This window comes from Leptodactylus fuscus, unplaced genomic scaffold (genome assembly GCF_031893055.1).
Source record: "Leptodactylus fuscus isolate aLepFus1 unplaced genomic scaffold, aLepFus1.hap2 HAP2_SCAFFOLD_414, whole genome shotgun sequence".
In the NCBI taxonomy this organism is placed as follows: Eukaryota; Metazoa; Chordata; class Amphibia; order Anura; family Leptodactylidae; genus Leptodactylus; species Leptodactylus fuscus.
The window spans coordinates 53,057-78,532 of NW_027440439.1; the positions used below are offsets into that span (position 1 = coordinate 53,057).

A 25,476-nucleotide genomic window follows, 5' to 3' on the forward strand; every position below is an offset into this window, starting at 1 on the left:
GAGGACACTGGGGGGTGTGGAGGAGGACGTCACTGGGAGATGTGGTGGAGGAGGAGGACACTGGGAGGTGTGGTGGAGGACGACACTGGGGGGTGTGGAGGAGGACACAGGGAACAAACTATGGAGGCAGAAGGAGAAGTAGTGACCTGCATCTCTGGAGGACCTCCTTCATCTCTGATCAGCAGAAGATAACTCTGTCCGTCAACTACAATTTCCTTCTTGAATCTTCCACCTAAAATGAGAGGACGGAAGAAGTGTGATAAATGCGAAGCCTCAAGAACCAGGAGCCCAGTCCATAAAAATTGTTCACCTATTACTCCTGCCTACGAGGTCTTGTTATACCACAGCAACAGAGACTGTCACACAGCACTGCAACACTAGAGACCATCACACAGCACTGCAGCACAAGAGACCATCACACAGCACTGCAGGACTAGAGACCATCACACAGCACTGCAGCACAAGAGACCATCACACAGCACTGCAGGACTAGAGACCATCACACAGTACTGCAGCACAAGAGACCATCACACAGCACTGCAGGACTAGAGACCATCACACAGCACTGCAGCACAAGAGACCATCACACAGCACTGCAGCACAAGAGACCATCACAAAGCACTGCAGCACAAGAGACCATCACACAGCACTAGAGACCATCACACAGCACTGCAGGAATAGAGACCATCACACAGCACTGCAGCACAAGAGACCATCACACAGCACTGCAGCACAAGAGACCATCACACAGCACTGCAGCACAAGAGACCATCACACAGCACTAGAGACCATCACACAGCACTGCAGCACAAGAGACCATCACACAGCACTGCAGCACAAGAGACCATCACACAGCACTAGAGACCATCACACAGCACTGCAGCACAAGAGACCATCACACAGCACTGCAGCACTAGAGACCATCACACAGCACTGCAGCACAAGAGACCATCACACAGTACTGCAGCACAAGAGACCATCACACAGCACTGCAGCACTAGAGACCATCACACAGCACTGCAGCACTAGAGACCATCACACAGCACTGCAGCACAAGAGACCATCACACAGCACTGCAGCACTAGAGACCATCACACAGCACTAGAGACCATCACACAGCACTGCAGCACAAGAGACCATCACACAGCACTGCAGCACAAGAGACCATTCCACAGCACTGCAGCACTAGAGACCATCACACAGCACTAGAGACCATCACACAGCACTGCAGCACAAGAGACCATCACACAGTACTGCAGCACTAGAGACCATCACACAGCACTGCAGCACAAGAGACCATCACACAGCACTGCAGCACAAGAGACCATCACACAGCACTGCAGCACTAGAGACCATCACACAGCACTGCAGCACTAGAGACCATCACACAGCACTGCAGCACAAGAGACCATCACACAGCACTGCAGCACTAGAGACCATCACACAGCTCTGCAGCACTAGAGACCATCACAAAGCACTGCAGCACAAGAGACCATCACACTGCACTGCAGCACTAGAGACCATCACACAGCACTGCAGCACAAGAGACCATCACATAGTACAAGAGACCATCACACAGCACTGCAGCACTAGAGACCATCACACAGCACTGCAGCACTAGAGACCATCACACAGCACTGCAGCACTAGAGACCATCACACAGCACTGCAGCACAAGAGACCATCACACAGCACTGCAGCACAAGAGACCATCACACAGCACTGCAGCACAAGAGACCATCACACAGCACTGTAGCACAAGAGACCATCACACAGCACTGCAGCACAAGAGACCATCACATAGCACTACAGCACTAGAGACCATCACACAGCACTAGAGACCATCACACAGCACTGCAGCACTAGAGACCATCACACAGCACTGCAGCACTAGAGACCATCACACAGCACTGCAGCACAAGAGACCATCACACAGCACTGCAGCACATGAGACCATCACACAGCACTGCAGCACATGAGACCATCACACAGCACTGCAGCACAAGAGACCATCACACAGCACTGCAGCACTAGAGACCATCACACAGCACTGCAGCACAAGAGACCATCACACAGCACAAGAGACCATCACACAGCACTGCAGCACAAGAGACCATCACACAGCACTGCAGCACAAGAGACTATCACACAGCACTGCAGCACTAGAGACCATCACACAGCACTGTAGCACAAGAGACCACCACACAGCACTGCAGCACTAGAGACCATCACACAGCACTGCAGCACAAGAGACCATCACACAGCACAAGAGACCATCACACAGCACTGCAGCACTAGAGACCATCACACAGTACTGCAGCACTAGAGACCATCACACAGTACTGCAGCACAAGAGACTATCACACAGCACTGCAGCACTAGAGACCATCACACAGCACTGCAGCACTAGAGACCATCACACAGCACTGCAGCACTAGAGACCATCACACAGTACTGCAGCACTAGAGACCATCACACAGTACTGCAGCACAAGAGACTATCACACAGCACTGCAGCACTAGAGACCATCACACAGCACTGCAGCACTAGAGACCATCACACAGTACTGCAGCACTAGAGACCATCACACAGTACTGCAGCACAAGAGACTATCACACGGCACTGCAGCACTAGAGACCATCACACAGCACTGCAGCACTAGAGACCATCACACAGCACTGCAGCACTAGAGACCATCACACAGTACTGCAGCACAAGAGACTATCACACAGCACTGCAGCACTAGAGACCATCACACAGCACTGCAGCACTAGAGACCATCACACAGTACTGCAGCACAAGAGACTATCACACAGCACTGCAACACTAGAGACCATCACACAGCACTGCAGCACTAGAGACCATCACACAGCACTGCAACACTAGAGACCATCACACAGCACTGCAGCACTAGAGACCATCACACAGCACTGCAGCACTACAGACCATCACACAGCACTGCAGCACTAGAGACCATCACACAGCACTGCAGCACAAGAGACCATCACACAGCACTGCAGCACAAGAGACCATCACACAGTACTGCAGCACAAGAGACCATCACACAGCACTGCAGCACAAGAGACCATCACACAGCACTGCAGCACTAGAGACCATCACACAGCACTGCAACACTAGAGACCATCACACAGCACTGCAGCACAAGAGACCATCACACAGCACTGCAGCAATAGAGACCACCACACAGCACTGCAGCACAAGAGACCATCACACAGCACTGCAACACTAGAGACCATCACACAACACTGAACTAGAGACCATCACACAGCACTGCAGCACTAGAGACCATCACACAGCACTGCAGCACAAGAGACCATCACACAGCACTGCAGCACTAGAGACCATCACACAGCACTGCAGCACAAGAGACCATCACACAGCACTGCAACACTAGAGACCATCACACAACACTGAACTAGAGACCATCACACAGCACTGCAGCACTAGAGACCATCACACAGTACTGCAGCATAAGAGACCATCACACAGCACTGCAGCACTAAAGACCATCACACAGCACTGTAGCACAAGAGACCATCACACAGCACTAGAGACCATCACACAGCACTGCAGCACATGAGACCATCACACAGCACTGTAGCACAAGAGACCATCACACAGCACTGCAGCACTAGAGACCATCACACAGCACTGCAGCACAAGAGACTATCACACAGCACTGCAGCACAAGAGACCATCACACAGCACTGCAGCACAAGAGACCATCACAAAGCACTGCAGCACAAGAGACCATCACACAGCACTGCAGCACTAGAGACCATCACACAGCACTGCAGCACTAGAGACCATCACACAGCACTGCAGCACAAGAGACCATCACACAGCACTGCAGCACTAGAGACCATCACACAGCACTGCAACACTAGAGACCATCACACAGCACTGCAGCACTAGAGACCATCACACAGCACTGCAGCACAAGAGACCATCACACAGCACTGTAGCACAAGAGACCATCACACAGCACTGCAGCACAAGAGACCATCACACAGCACTGCAGCACTAGAGACCATCACACAGCACTGCAGCACAAGAGACCATCACACAGCACTGCAGCACTAGAGACCATCACACAGCACTGCAGCACAAGAGACCATCACACAGCACTGCAGAACTAGAGACCATCACACAGCACTGCAGCACAAGAGACCATCACACAGCACTGCAGCACTAGAGACCATCACAAAGCACTGCAGCACAAGAGACCATCACACAGCACTGCAGCACTAGAGACCATCACACAGCACTGTAGCACAAGAGACCATCACACAGCACTGCAGCACAAGAGACCATCACACAGCACTGCAGCACTAGAGACCATCACACAGCACTGCAGCACAAGAGACCATCACACAGCACTAGAGACCATCACACAGCACTGCAGCACTAGAGACCATCACACAGCACTAGAGACCATCACACAGCACTGCAGCACAAGAGACCATCACACAGCACTGCAGCACTAGAGACCATCACACAGCACTGCAGCACAAGAGACCATCACACAGCACTGCAGCACTAGAGACCATCACACAGCACTGCAGCACTAGAGACCATCACACAGCACTGCAGCACAAGAGACCATCACACAGCACTGCAGCACTAGAGACCATCACACAGCACTGCAGCACAAGAGACCATCACACAGCACTGCAGCACTAGAGACCATCACACAGCACTGCAGCACTAGAGACCATCACACAGCACTGCAGCACTAGAGACCATCACACAGCACTGTAGCACAAGAGACCATCACACAGCACTGCAGCACAAGAGACCATCACACAGCACTGCAGCACAAGAGACCATCACACAGCACTGCAGCACTAGAGACCATCACAAAGCACTGCAGCACAAGAGACCATCACACAGCACTGCAGCACTAGAGACCATCACACAGCACTGCAGCACTAGAGACCATCACATAGCACAAGAGACCATCACACAGCACTGCAGCACTAGAGACCATCACACAGCACTGCAGCACATGAGACCATCACACAGCACTGCAGCACAAGAGACCATCACACAGCACTGCAGCACAAGAGACCATCACACAGCACTGCAGCACTAGAGACCATCACACAGCACTGCAGCACTAGAGACCATCACACAGCACTGCAGCACAAGAGACCATCACACAGCACTGCTGCACTAGAGACCATCACACAGCACTGCAGCACAAGAGACCATCACACAGCACTGCAGCACAAGAGACCATCACACAGCACTGCAGCACAAGAGACCATCACACAGCACTGCAGCACAAGAGACCATCACACAGCACTGCAGCACAAGAGACCATCACACAGCACTGCAGCACAAGAGACCATCACACAGCACTGTAGCACAAGAGACCATCACACAGCACTGCAGCACAAGAGACCATCACATAGCACTGCAGCACTAGAGACCATCACACAGCACTAGAGACCATCACACAGCACTGCAGCACTAGAGACCATCACACAGCACTGCAGCACTAGAGACCATCACACAGCACTAGAGACCATCACACAGCACTGTAGCACAAGAGACCATCACACAGCACTGCAGCACTAGAGACCATCACACAGCACTGCAGCACAAGAGACCATCACACAGCACAAGAGACCATCACACAGCACTGCAGCACAAGAGACCATCACACAGCACAAGAGACCATCACACAGCACTGCAGCACTAGAGACCATCACACAGCACAAGAGACCATCACACAGCACTGCAGCACTAGAGACCATCACACAGCACTGCAGCACTAGAGACCATCACACAGCACTAGAGACCATCACACAGCACTGCAACACAAGAGACCATCACACAGCACAAGAGACCATCACACAGCACTGCAGCACTAGAGACCATCACACAGCACTGCAGCACTAGAGACCATCACACAGCACAAGAGACCATCACACAGCACTGCAGCACAAGAGACCATCACACAGCACTGCAGCACAAGAGACCATCACACAGCACTGCAGCACTAGAGACCATCACACAGCACTAGAGACCATCACAAAGCACTGTAGCACAAGAGACCATCACACAGCACTGCAGCACTAGAGACCATCACACAGCACTGCAGCACAAGAGACCATCACACAGCACAAGAGACCATCACACAGCACTGCAGCACTAGAGACCATCACACAGTACTGCAGCACAAGAGACCATCACACAGCACTGCAGCACTAGAGACCATCACACAGCACTGCAGCACAAGAGACCATCACACAGCACTGCAACACTAGAGACCATCACACAACACTGAACTAGAGACCATCACACAGCACTGCAGCACTAGAGACCATCACACAGCACTGCAGCACTAAAGACCATCACACAGCACTGCAGCACAAGAGACCATCACACAGCACTGCAGCACAAGAGACCATCACACAGCACTGCAGCACAAGAGACCATCACACAGCACTGCAGCACAAGAGACCATCACACAGCACTGCAGCACAAGAGACCATCACACAGCACTGCAGCACAAGAGACCATCACACAGCACTGCAGCACAAGAGACCATCACACAGCACTGTAGCACAAGAGACCATCACACAGCACTGCAGCACTAGAGACCATCACACAGCACTGCAGCACAAGAGACCATCACACAGCACTAGAGACCATCACACAGCAATGTAGCACAAGAGACCATCACAAAGCACTGCAGCACTAGAGACCATCACACAGTACTGCAGCACAAGAGACCATCACACAGCACTGCAGCACTAGAGACCATCACACAGCACTGCAGAACAAGAGACCATCACACAGCACTGCAACACTAGAGACCATCACACAACACTGAACTAGAGACCATCACACAGCACTGCAGCACTAGAGACCATCACACAGCACTGCAGCACTAGAGACCATCACACAGCACTGCAGCACAAGAGACCATCACACAGCACTGCAGCACAAGAGACCATCACATAGCACTGCAGCACAAGAGACCATCACACAGCACTGCAGCACTAGAGACCATCACACAGCACTGCAGCACTAGAGACCATCACACAGTACTGCAGCACAAGAAACTATCACACAGCACTGCAGCACAAGAGACCATCACACAGCACTGCAGCACAAGAGACCATCACACAGCACTGCAGCACAAGAGACCATCACACAGCACTGCAGCACTAGAGACCATCACACAGCACTGTAGCACAAGAGACCATCACACAGCACTGCAGCACAAGAGACCACCACACAGCACTGCAGCACTAGAGACCATCACACAGCACTGCAACACTAGAGACCACCACACAGCACTGCAGCACAAGAGACCATCACACAGCACTGCAGCACTAGAGACCATCACACAGCACTGCAGCACAAGAGACCATCACACAGCACTGCAGCACAAGAGACCATCACACAGCACTGCAGCACAAGAGACCATCACAAAGCACTGCAGCACAAGAGACCATCACACAGCACTGCAGCACTAGAGACCATCACACAGCACTGCAGCACTAGAGACCATCACACAGCACTGCAGCACAAGAGACCATCACACAGCACTGCAGCACTAGAGACCATCACACAGCACTGCAACACTAGAGACCATCACACAGCACTGCAGCACTAGAGACCATCACACAGCACTGCAGCACAAGAGACCATCACACAGCACTGTAGCACAAGAGACCATCACACAGCACTGCAGCACAAGAGACCATCACACAGCACTGCAGCACTAGAGACCATCACACAGCACTGCAGCACAAGAGACCATCACACAGCACTGCAGCACTAGAGACCATCACACAGCACTGCAGCACAAGAGACCATCACACAGCACTGCAGAACTAGAGACCATCACACAGCACTGCAGCACAAGAGACCATCACACAGCACTGCAGCACTAGAGACCATCACAAAGCACTGCAGCACAAGAGACCATCACACAGCACTGCAGCACTAGAGACCATCACACAGCACTGTAGCACAAGAGACCATCACACAGCACTGCAGCACAAGAGACCATCACACAGCACTGCAGCACTAGAGACCATCACACAGCACTGCAGCACAAGAGACCATCACACAGCACTAGAGACCATCACACAGCACTGCAGCACAAGAGACCATCACACAGCACTGCAGCACTAGAGACCATCACACAGCACTGCAGCACAAGAGACCATCACACAGCACTGCAGCACTAGAGACCATCACACAGCACTGCAGCACTAGAGACCATCACACAGCACTGCAGCACAAGAGACCATCACACAGCACTGCAGCACAAGAGACCATCACACAGCACTGCAGCACTAGAGACCATCACACAGCACTGCAGCACAAGAGACCATCACACAGCACTGCAGCACTAGAGACCATCACACAGCACTGCAGCACTAGAGACCATCACACAGCACTGCAGCACTAGAGACCATCACACAGCACTGTAGCACAAGAGACCATCACACAGCACTGCAGCACAAGAGACCATCACACAGCACTGCAGCACAAGAGACCATCACACAGCACTGCAGCACTAGAGACCATCACAAAGCACTGCAGCACAAGAGACCATCACACAGCACTGCAGCACTAGAGACCATCACACAGCACTGCAGCACTAGAGACCATCACATAGCACAAGAGACCATCACACAGCACTGCAGCACTAGAGACCATCACACAGCACTGCAGCACATGAGACCATCACACAGCACTGCAGCACAAGAGACCATCACACAGCACTGCAGCACAAGAGACCATCACACAGCACTGCAGCACTAGAGACCATCACACAGCACTGCAGCACTAGAGACCATCACACAGCACTGCAGCACAAGAGACCATCACACAGCACTGCTGCACTAGAGACCATCACACAGCACTGCAGCACAAGAGACCATCACACAGCACTGCAGCACAAGAGACCATCACACAGCACTGCAGCACAAGAGACCATCACACAGCACTGCAGCACAAGAGACCATCACACAGCACTGCAGCACAAGAGACCATCACACAGCACTGTAGCACAAGAGACCATCACACAGCACTGCAGCACAAGAGACCATCACATAGCACTGCAGCACTAGAGACCATCACACAGCACTAGAGACCATCACACAGCACTGCAGCACTAGAGACCATCACACAGCACTGCAGCACTAGAGACCATCACACAGCACTAGAGACCATCACACAGCACTGTAGCACAAGAGACCATCACACAGCACTGCAGCACTAGAGACCATCACACAGCACTGCAGCACAAGAGACCATCACACAGCACAAGAGACCATCACACAGCACTGCAGCACAAGAGACCATCACACAGCACAAGAGACCATCACACAGCACTGCAGCACTAGAGACCATCACACAGCACAAGAGACCATCACACAGCACTGCAGCACTAGAGACCATCACACAGCACTGCAGCACTAGAGACCATCACACAGCACTAGAGACCATCACACAGCACTGCAACACAAGAGACCATCACACAGCACAAGAGACCATCACACAGCACTGCAGCACTAGAGACCATCACACAGCACTGCAGCACTAGAGACCATCACACAGCACAAGAGACCATCACACAGCACTGCAGCACAAGAGACCATCACACAGCACTGCAGCACAAGAGACCATCACACAGCACTGCAGCACTAGAGACCATCACACAGCACTAGAGACCATCACAAAGCACTGTAGCACAAGAGACCATCACACAGCACTGCAGCACTAGAGACCATCACACAGCACTGCAGCACAAGAGACCATCACACAGCACAAGAGACCATCACACAGCACTGCAGCACTAGAGACCATCACACAGTACTGCAGCACAAGAGACCATCACACAGCACTGCAGCACTAGAGACCATCACACAGCACTGCAGCACAAGAGACCATCACACAGCACTGCAACACTAGAGACCATCACACAACACTGAACTAGAGACCATCACACAGCACTGCAGCACTAGAGACCATCACACAGCACTGCAGCACTAAAGACCATCACACAGCACTGCAGCACAAGAGACCATCACACAGCACTGCAGCACAAGAGACCATCACACAGCACTGCAGCACAAGAGACCATCACACAGCACTGCAGCACAAGAGACCATCACACAGCACTGCAGCACAAGAGACCATCACACAGCACTGCAGCACAAGAGACCATCACACAGCACTGTAGCACAAGAGACCATCACACAGCACTGCAGCACTAGAGACCATCACACAGCACTGCAGCACAAGAGACCATCACACAGCACTGCAGCACAAGAGACCATCACACAGCACTAGAGACCATCACACAGCAATGTAGCACAAGAGACCATCACAAAGCACTGCAGCACTAGAGACCATCACACAGTACTGCAGCACAAGAGACCATCACACAGCACTGCAGCACTAGAGACCATCACACAGCACTGCAGAACAAGAGACCATCACACAGCACTGCAACACTAGAGACCATCACACAACACTGAACTAGAGACCATCACACAGCACTGCAGCACTAGAGACCATCACACAGCACTGCAGCACTAGAGACCATCACACAGCACTGCAGCACAAGAGACCATCACACAGCACTGCAGCACAAGAGACCATCACATAGCACTGCAGCACAAGAGACCATCACACAGCACTGCAGCACTAGAGACCATCACACAGCACTGCAGCACTAGAGACCATCACACAGTACTGCAGCACAAGAAACTATCACACAGCACTGCAGCACAAGAGACCATCACACAGCACTGCAGCACTAGAGACCATCACACAGCACTGCAGCACAAGAGACCATCACATAGCACTGCAGCACTAGAGACCATCACACAGCACTGCAGCACAAGAGACCATCACACAGCACTGCAGCACAAGAGACCATCACACAGCACTGCAGCACAAGAGACCATCACACAGCACTGCAGCACTAGAGACCATCACACAGCACTGCAGCACAAGAGACCATCACACAGCACTAGAGACCATCACACAGCACTGTAGCACAAGAGACCATCACACAGCACTGCAGCACAAGAGACCATCACACAGCACTGCAGCACAAGAGACCATCACACAGCACTGCAGCACAAGAGACCATCACACAGCACTGCAGCACTAGAGACCATCACACAGCACTGCAGCACTAGAGACCATCACACAGCACTGCTGCACTAGAGACCATCACACAGCACTGCTGCACTAGAGACCATCACACAGCACTGCAGCACTAGAGACCATCACACAGCACTAGAGACCATCACACAGCACTGCAGCACTAGAGACCATCACACAGCACTGTAGCACAAGAGACCATCACACAGCACTGCAGCACTAGAGACCATCACACAGCACTGCAGCACTAGAGACCATCACACAGCACTGCAGCACAAGAGACCATCACACAGCACTAGAGACCATCACACAGCACTGCAGCACTAGAGACCATCACACAGCACTGCAGAACTAGAGACCATCACACAGCACTAGAGACCATCACACAGCACTGTAGCACAAGAGACCATCACACAGCACTGCAGCACTAGAGACCATCACACAGCACTGTAGCACAAGAGACCATCACACAGCACTGCAGCACTAGAGACCATCACACAGCACTGCAGAACTAGAGACCATCACACAGCACTGCAGCACAAGAGACCATCACACAGTACTGCAGCACAAGAGACCATCACACAGCACTAGAGACCATCACACAGCACTGCAGCACTAGAGACCATCACACAGCACTGCAGCACAAGAGACCATCACACAGTACTGCAGCACTAGAGACCATCACACAGCACTGCAGCACAAGAGACCATCACACAGCACTGCAGCACTAGAGACCATCACACAGCACTGTAGCACAAGAGACCATCACACAGCACTGCAGCACTAGAGACCATCACACAGCACTGTAGCACAAGAGACCACCACACAGCACTGCAGCACAAGAGACCATCACACAGTACTGCAGCACTAGAGACCATCACACAGCACTAGAGACCATCACACAGCACTGCAGCACAAGAGACCATCACACAGCACTAGAGACCATCACACAGCACTGCAGCACTAGAGACCATCACACAGCACTGCAGCACAAGAGACCATCACACAGCACTAGAGACCATCACACAGCACTGCAGCACTAGAGACCATCACACAGCACTGCAGCACTAGAGACCATCACACAGCACTGCAGCACAAGAGACCATCACACAGCACTGCAGCACAAGAGACCATCACACAGCACTGCAGCACTAGAGACCATCACACAGCACTGCAGCACAAGAGACCATCACACAGCACTGCAGCACAAGAGACCATCACACAGCACTGCAGCACAAGAGACCATCACACAGCACTGCAGCACTAGAGACCATCACACAGCACTGCAGCACAAGAGACCATCACACAGCACTGCAGCACAAGAGACCATCACACAGCACTGCAGCACTAGAGACCATCACACAGTACTGCAGCACAAGAAACTATCACACAGCACTGTAGCACAAGAGACCATCACACAGCACTGCAGCACAAGAGACCATCACACAGCACTGCAGCACTAGAGACCATCACACAGCACTGCAGCACAAGAGACCATCACACAGCACTGCTGCACTAGAGACCATCACACAGCACTGCAGCACTAGAGACCATCACACAGCACTAGAGACCATCACACAGCACTGCAGCACTAGAGACCATCACAAAGCACTGTAGCACAAGAGACCATCACACAGCACTGCAGCACTAGAGACCATCACACAGCACTGCAGCACTAGAGACCATCACACAGCACTGCAGCACAAGAGACCATCACACAGCACTAGAGACCATCACACAGCACTGTAGCACAAGAGACCATCACACAGCACTGCAGCACTAGAGACCATCACACAGCACTGCAGAACTAGAGACCATCACACAGCACTGCAGCACAAGAGACCATCACACAGCACTAGAGACCATCACACAGCACTGCAGCACTAGAGACCATCACACAGCACTGTAGCACAAGAGACCATCACACAGCACTGCAGCACTAGAGACCATCACACAGCACTGTAGCACAAGAGACCATCACACAGCACTGCAGCACAAGAGACCATCACACAGCACTGCAGCACTAGAGACCATCACACAGCACTGCAGCACAAGAGACCATCACACAGCACTGCTGCACTAGAGACCATCACACAGCACTGCAGCACTAGAGACCATCACACAGCACTAGAGACCATCACACAGCACTGCAGCACTAGAGACCATCACACAGCACTGTAGCACAAGAGACCATCACACAGCACTGCAGCACTAGAGACCATCACACAGCACTGCAGCACTAGAGACCATCACACAGCACTGCAGCACAAGAGACCATCACACAGCACTAGAGACCATCACACAGCACTGCAGCACTAGAGACCATCACACAGCACTGTAGCACAAGAGACCATCACACTGCACTGCAGCACTAGAGACCATCACACAGCACTGTAGCACAAGAGACCATCACACAGCACTGCAGCACTAGAGACCATCACACAGCACTGTAGCACAAGAGACCACCACACAGCACTGCAGCACTAGAGACCATCACACAGCACTGCAGCACAAGAGACCATCACACAGCACTGCAGCACTAGAGACCATCACACAGCACTGCAGAACTAGAGACCATCACACAGCACTGCAGCACAAGAGACCATCACACAGCACTAGAGACCATCACACAACACTGCAGCACTAGAGACCATCACACAGCACTGTAGCACAAGAGACCATCACACAGCACTGCAGCACTAGAGACCATCACACAGCACTGTAGCACAAGAGACCATCACACAGCACTGCAGCACTAGAGACCACCACACAGCACTGTAGCACAAGAGACCACCACACAGCACTGCAGCACTAGAGACCATCACACAGCACTGCAGCACAAGAGACCATCACACAGTACTGCAGCACTAGAGACCATCACACAGCACTGCAGCACAAGAGACCATCACACAGCACTGCAGCACAAGAGACCATCACACAGCACTGCAGCACTAGAGACCATCACACAGCACTGCAGCACTAGAGACCATCACACAGCACTGCAGCACAAGAGACCATCACACAGCACTGCAGCACAAGAGACCATCACACAGCACTGCAGCACAAGAGACCATCACACAGTACTGCAGCACAAGAGACCATCACACAGCACTGCAACACTAGAGACCATCACACAGCACTGCAGCACTAGAGACCATAACACAGCACTGCAGCACAAGAGACCATCACACAGCACTGCAGCACAAGAGACCATCACACAGCACTGCAGCACTAGAGACCATCACACAGTACTGCAGCACAAGAAACTATCACACAGCACTGCAGCACTAGAGACCATCACACAGCACTGTAGCACAAGAGACCATCACACAGCACTGCAGCACAAGAGACCATCACACAGCACTGCAGCACAAGAGACCATCACACAGCACTGCAGCACTAGAGACCATCACACAGCACTGCAGCACAAGAGACCATCACACAGCACTGCTGCACTAGAGACCATCACACAGCACTGCAGCACTAGAGACCATCACACAGCACTGTAGCACAAGAGACCATCACACAGCACTGCAGCACAAGAGACCATCACATAGCACTGCAGCACTAGAGACCATCACACAGCACTAGAGACCATCACACAGCACTGCAGCACAAGAGACCATCACACAGCACTGCAGCACTAGAGACCACCACACAGCACTGCAGCACTAGAGACCATCACACAGCACTGCAGCACAAGAGACCATCACACAGCACAAGAGACCATCACACAGCACTGCAGCACTAGAGACCATCACACAGTACTGCAGCACAAGAGACCATCACACAGCACTGCAGCACTAGAGACCATCACACAGCACTAGAGACCATCACACAGCACTGCAGCACAAGAGACCATCACACAGCACTGCAGCACAAGAGTCCATCACACAGCACTGTAGCACTAGAGACCATCACACAGCACTGCAGCACTAGAGACCATCACACAGCACTGCAGCACTAGAGACCATCACACAGCACTGCAGCACTAGAGACCATCACACAGCACTGCAGCACTAGAGACCATCACACAGCACTGCAGCACAAGAGACCATCACACAGCACTGCAGCACAAGAGACCATCACACAGCACAAGAGACCATCACACAGCACTGTAGCACAAGAGACCATCACACAGCACTGCAGCACTAGAGACCATCACACAGCACTGCAGCACAAGAGACCATCACACAGCACTGCAGCACTAGAGACCATCACACAGCACTGCAGCACAAGAGACCATCACACAGCACTGCAGCACAAGAGACCATCACACAGCACTGCAGCACTAGAGACCATCACACAGTACTGCAGCACAAGAAACTATCACACAGCACTGCAGCACAAGAGACCATCACACAGCACTGCAGCACAAGAGACCATCACACAGCACTGCAGCACTAGAGACCACCACACAGCACTGCAGCACTAGAGACCATCACACAGCACTGTAGCACATGAGACCATCACACAGCACAGTAGCACAAGAGACCATCACACAGCACTGCAGCACAAGAGACCATCACACAGCACTGCAGCACTAGAGACCATCACACAGCACTGCAGCACAAGAGACCATCACACAGCACTGCAGCACTAGAGACCACCACACAGCACTGCAGCACTAGAGACCATCACACAGCACTGCAGCACAAGAGACCATCACACAGCACTGCAGCACAAGAGACCATCACACAGCATTGCGGCACTAGAGACCATCACACAGCACTGCAGCACAAGAGACCATCACACAGCACTGCAGCACTAGAGACCATCACACAGCACTGCAGCACAAGAGACCATCACACAGCACTAGAGACCATCACACAGCACTGCAGCACAAGAGACCATCACACAGCACTGCAGCACAAGAGACCATCACACAGCACTGCAGCACTAGAGACCATCACACAGCACTGCAGCACTAGAGACCATCACATAGCATTGCAGCACAAGAGACCATCACACAGCACTGCAGCACTAGAGACCATCACACAGCACTGCAGCACAAGAGACCATCACACAGCACTGCAGCACTAGAGACCATCACACAGCACTAGAGACCATCACACAGCACTGCAGCACAAGAGACCATCACACAGCACTAGAGACCATCACACAGCACTGCAGCACTAGAGACCATCACACAGCACTGCAGCACTAGAGACCATCACACAGCACTGCAGCACAAGAGACCATCACACAGCACTGCAGCACAAGAGACCATCACACAGCACTGCAGCACAAGAGACCATCACACAGTACTGCAGCACAAGAGACCATCACACAGCACTGCAGCACAAGAGACCATCACACAGCACTAGAGACCATCACACAGCACTGCAGCACAAGAGACCATCACACAGCACTGCAGCACTAGGGACCATCACACAGCACTGCAGCACTAGAGACCATCACACAGCACTGCAGCACTAGAGACCATCACACAGCACTGCAGCACAAGAGACCATCACACAGCACTGCAGCACAAGAGACCATCACACAGCACTGCAGCACTAGAGACCATCACACAGCACTAGAGACCATCACACAGCACTGCAGCACAAGAGACCATCACACAGCACTAGAGACCATCACACAGCACTGCAGCACAAGAGACCATCACACAGCACTGCAGCACAAGAGACCATCACACAGCACTGCAGCACTAGAGACCATCACACAGTACTGCAGCACAAGAGACCATCACACAGCACTGCAGCACTAGAGACCATCACACAGCACTGCAGCACTAGAGACCATCACACAGTACTGCAGCACAAGAGACCATCACACAGCACTGTAGCACAAGAGACCATCACACAGCACTGCATCACTAGAGACCATCACACAGTACTGCAGCACTAGAGACCATCACACAGCACTAGAGACCATCACACAGCACTGCAGCACAAGAGACCATCACACAGCACTGCAGCACTAGAGACCATCACACAGCACTAGAGACCATCACACAGCACTGCAGCACAAGAGACCATCACACAGCACTAGAGACCATCACACAGCACTGCAGCACAAGAGACCATCACACAGCACTGCAGCACAAGAGACCATCACACAGCACTGCAGCACTAGAGACCATCACACAGTACTGCAGCACAAGAGACCATCACACAGCACTGCAGCACTAGAGACCATCACACAGCACTGCAGCACTAGAGACCATCACACAGTACTGCAGCACAAGAGACCATCACACAGCACTGTAGCACAAGAGACCATCACACAGCACTGCATCACTAGAGACCATCACACAGTACTGCAGCACTAGAGACCATCACACAGCACTAGAGACCATCACACAGCACTGCAGCACAAGAGACCATCACACAGCACTTAGAGACAATCACACAGCACTGCAGCACAAGAGACCATCACACAGCACTGCAGCACAAGAGACCATCACATAGCACTGCAGCACAAGAGACCATCACACAGCACTGCAGCACTAGAGACCATCACACAGCACTGCAGCACTAGAGACCATCACACAGCACTGCAGCACAAGAGACCATCACACAGCACTGCAGCACTATTTTATCTGCACTAGTAGATCCAGTGTGAGGAAGGTCTGTGGACCGAAACGTCCAGTTGTTACTTCTGATCTACCATTCCCTGTGACTTTATGACCTTATATCCAGTATCTACCTGTGGAATCACATTGTTATCACTAAGGAAAACGTTTCTCCACTCGGATACATATTGTGTGTATGTCTATATACTGACTGACAAGGGGGCGGTCTAATAACTATGGACAGACAGGATAGAGATCTCTATATACTGACTGACAAGGGGGCGGTCTAATAACTATGGACAGACAGGATAGAGATGTCTATATACTGACTGACAAGGGGGCGGTCTAATAACTATGTACAGACAGGATAGAGATGTCTATATACTGACTGACAAGGGGGCGGTCTAATAACTATGGACAGACAGGATAGAGATGTCTATATACTGACTGACAAGGGGGCGGTCTAATAACTATGTACAGACAGGATAGAGATCTCTATATACTGACTGACAAGGGGGCGGTCTAATAACTATGTACAGACAGGATAGAGATCTCTATATACTGACTGACAAGAGGGCGGTCTAATAACTATGTACAGACAGGATAGAGATGTCTATATACTGACTGACAAGGGGGCGGTCTAATAACTATGTACAGACAGGATAGAGATCTCTATATACTGACTGACAAGGGGGCGGTCTAATAACTATGTACAGACAGGATAGAGATCTCTATATACTGACTGACAAGAGGGCGTAGCCTATACAATATCATCCTTGATAGAAGACCATCCGGCATCGAGTCAGACACACAGGATTCGTCTCTTTGATGATATGACGCATGTAATAGTTAAGAGGAGTTTTTTATCTTTCCGCACTGGCCATGCTGGATGATGTTCTTCTTCTATCGTGGATGGTATTGCTCACGCTCTGAGCCGATTTCCGCGCAGGAGCCAAGAAAAGAAGGAAGTGAAAGTGCTGGATTAAAGAAATTCTAGCGCTGATGGCTGAGTATATTGTCCCTGTAGCCTATACAATGAATGTGGTGCCGCCAAGGCCTTACGTTGTGTCCCTGGTGGAGTAGGGCTATGAGCTGCACCCACACACTCCTCCATCGGACATATACAGAGCACTGAAGGAAGGCAGAGACCAAACAGATTCCCTCCCTTCCAGACGAGCTGCCCCGCTGCAGTCCCACAAGGAGCGCCCCCTGTGCAGGCCTCTCCCTCCGGGTACAATGCTTTCTCCTCGGTGGAGACAATCTCCATGGGCACAGTAGCAGATGGCCTACCTTCAGGAGACTCTTCCTGAACATACGTTCCTGTGAGGTATCGATGAACCAATGCCGATTTCCCACTGGAGAGATTACCCACAATGCCCTGCAACACAATGTAAGTATAGAGGATTTAATAACGGACATAAGATATGGAGGAGAAGAGACTGTGATTGGCCTAAACTGCCCTGATGTCCACAGCTCGGGGCAGAAGATCTCTATCATGCGGCCAAAGCTTCCTACTAGACTCTGCACCCACCATGGAGACAAATCTATAACCACCTGGACATGAAAGTCAATCCTGGGCCCCGGGCGCAGAAGCTCTTGGGCAGCTTAAAGTCGATCAGACGTTCTCCTACAGATACTGTCGGCTGCTTCCATTTCACACAGGGCAAAGAGCAACTTACCACTTTAAGCTCCGGAACAGAACGACTCAGGGTCCACTCCTGACTATTCACGAAAGAGTCTAAAACAAAAAGCAAAAAACTTCATCACAATTCGGTACATCTGTGCTCTGGTGTTACTGAATTATAAGCTCCTCCCACATTGAGACAAAGATTCCTTTATATACCCCATCCTTCCAGACCAAGGATCCCTCTCCTCCCCAACTTTTGCCTTCAGAGACATCTCTGCCTCCTATTCTTCCCTTGAAATGTCTATCTCCTTACTTCACCATCATGTACTTCTAGAGCCTCTGTTCTGTCCTCCATCTTATATGGATCTCTAGATTCTCTATTGTACCTTACATGAGTCCCTCTGTCCTCCATCTTATATGGATCTCTAGAATCTATTCCACCTTACATGAGTCCCTCTATCCTCCATCTTATATAGATCTCTAGATTCTCTATTCTACCTTACATGAGTCCCTCTGTCCTCCATCTTATATGGCTCTCTAGATTCTCTATTGTACCTTACATGAGTCCCTCTGTCCTCCATCTTATATAGATCTCTAGATTCTCTAGTCTACCTTACATGAGTCCCTCTATCCTCCATCTTATATAGATCTCTAGATTCTCTAGTCTACCTTACATGAGTCCCTCTGTCCTCCATCTTATATGGATCTCTAGAATCTATTCCACCTTACATGAGTCCCTCTATCCTCCATCTTATATAGATCTCTAGATTCTCTATTCTACCTTACATGAGTCCCTCTGTCCTCCATCTTATATGGCTCTCTAGATTCTCTATTGTACCTTACATGAGTCCCTCTGTCCTCCATCTTATATAGATCTCTAGATTCTCTAGTCTACCTTACATGAGTCGCTCTATCCTCCATCTTATATAGATCTCTAGATTCTCTAGTCTACCTTACATGAGTCCCTCTGTCCTCCATCTTATATGGCTCTCTAGATTCTCTATTCTACCTTACATGAGTCCCTCTGTCCTCCATCTTATATGGATCTCTAGATTCTCTAGTCTACCTTACATGAGTCCCTCTGTCCTCCATCTTATATGGCTCTCTAGATTCTCTATTGTACCTTACATGAGTCCCTCTGTCCTCCATCTTATATGGCTCTCTAGATTCTCTAGTCTACCTTACATGAGTCCCTCTGTCCTCCATCTTATATAGATCTCTAGATTCTCTAGTCTACCTTACATGAGTCTCTCTGTCCTCCATCTTATATGGATCTATAGATTCTCTATTCTCCATTACATGAGTCTCTCTGTCCTCCATCTTATATAGATCTCTAGATTCTCTATTCTCCATTACATGAGTCCCTCTGTCCTCCATCTTATATGGATCTCTAGATTCTCTAGTCTACCTTACATGAGTCCCTCTGTCCTCCATCTTATATGGATCTCTAGATTCTATTCCACCTTACATGAGTCCCTCTATCCTCAATCTTACATAGATCTCTAGATTCTCTAGTCTACCTTACATGAGTCGCTCTATCCTCCATCTTATATGGATCTCTAGATTCTCTAGTCTACCTTACATGAGTCGCTCTATCCTCCATCTTATATGGATCTCTAGATTCTCTAGTCTACCTTACATGAGTCCCTCTGTCCTCCATCTTATATGGATCTCTAGATTCTCTAGTCTACCTTACATGAGTCCCTCTATCCTCCATCTTATATGGCTCTCTAGATTCTCTAGTCTACCTTACATGAGTCCTTCTGTCCTCCATCTTATATGGCTCTCTAGATTCTCTAGTCTACCTTACATGAGTCCCTCTATCCTCCATCTTATATGGCTCTCTAGTCTACCTTACATGAGTCACTCTGTCCTCCATCTTATATGGATCTCTAGATTCTCTAGTCTACCTTACGAGTCCCTCTGTCCTCCATCTTATATGGATCTCTAGAATCTATTCCACCTTACATGAGTCCCTCTATCCTCCATCTTATATAGATCTCTAGATTCTCTAGTCTACCTTACATGAGTCTCTCTATCCTCCATCTTATATGGATCTCTAGAATCTATTCCACCTTACATGAGTCCCTCTGTCCTCCATCTTATATGGATCTCTAGAATCTATTCCACCTTACATGAGTCCCTCTGTCCTCCATCTTATATGGATCTCTAGATTCTCTAGTCTACCTTACGAGTCCCTCTGTCCTCCATCTTATATAGATCTCTAGATTCTCTAGTCTACCTTACATGAGTCCCTCTATCCTCCATCTTATATGGATCTCTAGAATCTATTCCACCTTACATGAGTCCCTCTGTCCTCCATCTTATATGGATCTCTAGAATCTATTCCACCTTACATGAGTCCCTCTGTCCTCCATCTTATATGGCTCTCTAGATTCTCTATTCCACCTTACATGAGTCCTCTGTCCTCCATCTTATATGGATCTCTAGAATCTATTCCACCTTACATGAGTCCCTCTGTCCTCCATCTTATATGGCTCTCTAGAATCTATTCCACCTTACATGAGTCCCTCTATCCTCCATCTTATATGGCTCTCTAGATTCTCTATTGTACCTTACATGAGTCCTCTGTCCTCCATCTTATATGGCTCTCTAGAATCTATTCCACCTTACATGAGTCCCTCTATCCTCCATCTTATATGGCTCTTTAGATTCTCTAGTCTACCTTACATGAGTCCCTCTATCCTCCATCTTATATGGATCTCTAGATTCTCTATTCCACCTTACATGAGTCCCTCTATCCTCCATCTTATATGGATCTCTAGAATCTATTCCACCTTACATGAGTCCCTCTGTCCTCCATCTTATATAGATCTCTAGAATCTATTCCACCTTACATGAGTCCCTCTGTCCTCCATCTTATATGGCTCTCTAGATTCTCTATTCTACCTTACATGAGTCCCTCTGTCCTCCATCTTATAAGGATCTCTAGATTCTCTAGTCTACCTTACATGAGTCCCTCTATCCTCCATCTTATATGGCTCTCTAGATTCTCTATTGTACCTTACATGAGTCCCTCTGTCCTCCATCTTATATGGCTCTCTAGATTCTCTATTCTACCTTACATGAGTCCCTCTGTCCTCCATCTTATATAGATCTCTAGATTCTCTAGTCTACCTTACATGAGTCCCTCTGTCCTCCATCTTATATGGATCTATAGATTCTCTATTCTACCTTACATGAGTCCCTCTGTCCTCCATCTTATATGGATCTATAGATTCTCTATTCTACCTTACATGAGTCCCTCTATCCTCCATCTTATATGGATCTCTAGAATCTATTCTACCTTACATGAGTCCCTCTGTCCTCCATCTTATATGGATCTATAGATTCTCTATTCTTCCTTACATGAGTCCCTCTGTCCTCCATCTTATATGGATCTATAGATTCTCTATTCTACCTTACATGAGTCCCTCTGTCCTCCATCTTATATGGATCTCTAGAATCTATTCCACCTTACATGAGTCCCTCTATCCTTCATCTTATATGGATCTCTAGATTCTCTAGTCTACCTTACATGAGTCCCTCTGTCCTCCATCTTATATGGATCTCTAGAATCTATTCCACCTTACGAGTCCCTCTATCCTCCATCTTATATGGCTCTCTAGATTCTCTATTGTACCTTACATGAGTCCCTCTATCCTCCATCTTATATGGATCTCTAGATTCTCTAGTCTACCTTACATGAGTCCCTCTGTCCTCCATCTTATATAGATCTATAGATTCTCTATTCTCCATTACATGAGTCTCTCTGTCCTCCATCTTATATAGATCTCTAGATTCTCTATTCTCCATTACATGAGTCCCTCTGTCCTCCATCTTATATGGATCTCTAGATTCTCTATTCCACCTTACATGAGTCCCTCTATCCTCCATCTTATATGGCTCTCTAGATTCTCTAGTCTACCTTACATGAGTCCCTCTGTCCTCCATCTTATATGGATCTCTAGATTCTCTAGTCTACCTTACATGAGTCCCTCTATCCTCCATCTTATATGGATCTATAGATTCTATATTGTACCTTACATGAGTCCCTCTGTCCTCCATCTTATATGGATCTCTAGATTCTCTAGTCTACCTTACGAGTCCCTCTGTCCTCCATCTTATATGGATCTCTAGAATCTATTCCACCTTACATGAGTCCCTCTATCCTCCATCTTATATAGATCTCTAGATTCTCTAGTCTACCTTACATGAGTCCCTCTGTCCTCCATCTTATATGGATCTCTAGATTCTCTAGTCTACCTTACGAGTCCCTCTGTCCTCCATCTTATATAGATCTCTAGATTCTCTAGTCTACCTTACATGAGTCCCTCTATCCTCCATCTTATATGGATCTCTAGAATCTATTCCACCTTACATGAGTCCCTCTGTCCTCCATCTTATATGGATCTCTAGAATCTATTCCACCTTACATGAGTCCCTCTGTCCTCCATCTTATATGGCTCTCTAGATTCTCTATTCCACCTTACATGAGTCCTCTGTCCTCCATCTTATATGGATCTCTAGAATCTATTCCACCTTACATGAGTCCCTCTGTCCTCCATCTTATATGGCTCTCTAGAATCTATTCCACCTTACATGAGTCCCTCTATCCTCCATCTTATATGGCTCTCTAGATTCTCTATTGTACCTTACATGAGTCCTCTGTCCTCCATCTTATATGGCTCTCTAGAATCTATTCCACCTTACATGAGTCCCTCTATCCTCCATCTTATATGGCTCTTTAGATTCTCTAGTCTACCTTACATGAGTCCCTCTATCCTCCATCTTATATGGATCTCTAGATTCTCTATTCCACCTTACATGAGTCCCTCTATCCTCCATCTTATATGGATCTCTAGAATCTATTCCACCTTACATGAGTCCCTCTGTCCTCCATCTTATATAGATCTCTAGAATCTATTCCACCTTACATGAGTCCCTCTGTCCTCCATCTTATATGGCTCTCTAGATTCTCTATTCTACCTTACATGAGTCCCTCTGTCCTCCATCTTATAAGGATCTCTAGATTCTCTAGTCTACCTTACATGAGTCCCTCTATCCTCCATCTTATATGGCTCTCTAGATTCTCTATTGTACCTTACATGAGTCCCTCTGTCCTCCATCTTATATGGCTCTCTAGATTCTCTATTCTACCTTACATGAGTCCCTCTGTCCTCCATCTTATATAGATCTCTAGATTCTCTAGTCTACCTTACATGAGTCCCTCTGTCCTCCATCTTATATGGATCTATAGATTCTCTATTCTACCTTACATGAGTCCCTCTGTCCTCCATCTTATATGGATCTATAGATTCTCTATTCTACCTTACATGAGTCCCTCTATCCTCCATCTTATATGGATCTCTAGAATCTATTCTACCTTACATGAGTCCCTCTGTCCTCCATCTTATATGGATCTATAGATTCTCTATTCTTCCTTACATGAGTCCCTCTGTCCTCCATCTTATATGGATCTATAGATTCTCTATTCTACCTTACATGAGTCCCTCTGTCCTCCATCTTATATGGATCTCTAGAATCTATTCCACCTTACATGAGTCCCTCTATCCTTCATCTTATATGGATCTCTAGATTCTCTAGTCTACCTTACATGAGTCCCTCTGTCCTCCATCTTATATGGATCTCTAGAATCTATTCCACCTTACGAGTCCCTCTATCCTCCATCTTATATGGCTCTCTAGATTCTCTATTGTACCTTACATGAGTCCCTCTATCCTCCATCTTATATGGATCTCTAGATTCTCTAGTCTACCTTACATGAGTCCCTCTGTCCTCCATCTTATATAGATCTATAGATTCTCTATTCTCCATTACATGAGTCTCTCTGTCCTCCATCTTATATAGATCTCTAGATTCTCTATTCTCCATTACATGAGTCCCTCTGTCCTCCATCTTATATGGATCTCTAGATTCTCTATTCCACCTTACATGAGTCCCTCTATCCTCCATCTTATATGGCTCTCTAGATTCTCTAGTCTACCTTACATGAGTCCCTCTGTCCTCCATCTTATATGGATCTCTAGATTCTCTAGTCTACCTTACATGAGTCCCTCTATCCTCCATCTTATATGGATCTATAGATTCTATATTGTACCTTACATGAGTCCCTCTGTCCT

General features: G+C 49.2%; 1 protein-coding gene across 4 annotated transcripts in view; it reads right to left on the reverse strand.

The window, feature by feature from the left end:
- The window catches only part of LOC142188312 (arf-GAP with GTPase, ANK repeat and PH domain-containing protein 3-like), a 94,285-nt gene that overhangs the window by 44,046 nt on the left and 24,763 nt on the right, over positions 1-25,476 (reverse strand). For all 4 annotated transcript variants that reach the window (XM_075261811.1, XM_075261812.1, XM_075261809.1 and 1 more), the window contains exons 2-4: positions 19,386-19,444; positions 18,997-19,084; positions 147-232 (exon numbers count right to left, since the gene is read on the reverse strand). In XM_075261811.1, the coding sequence (XP_075117912.1) occupies positions 147-232; positions 18,997-19,084; positions 19,386-19,444 (233 nt within the window). The remainder of the gene's footprint in view (positions 1-146; positions 233-18,996; positions 19,085-19,385; positions 19,445-25,476) is intronic.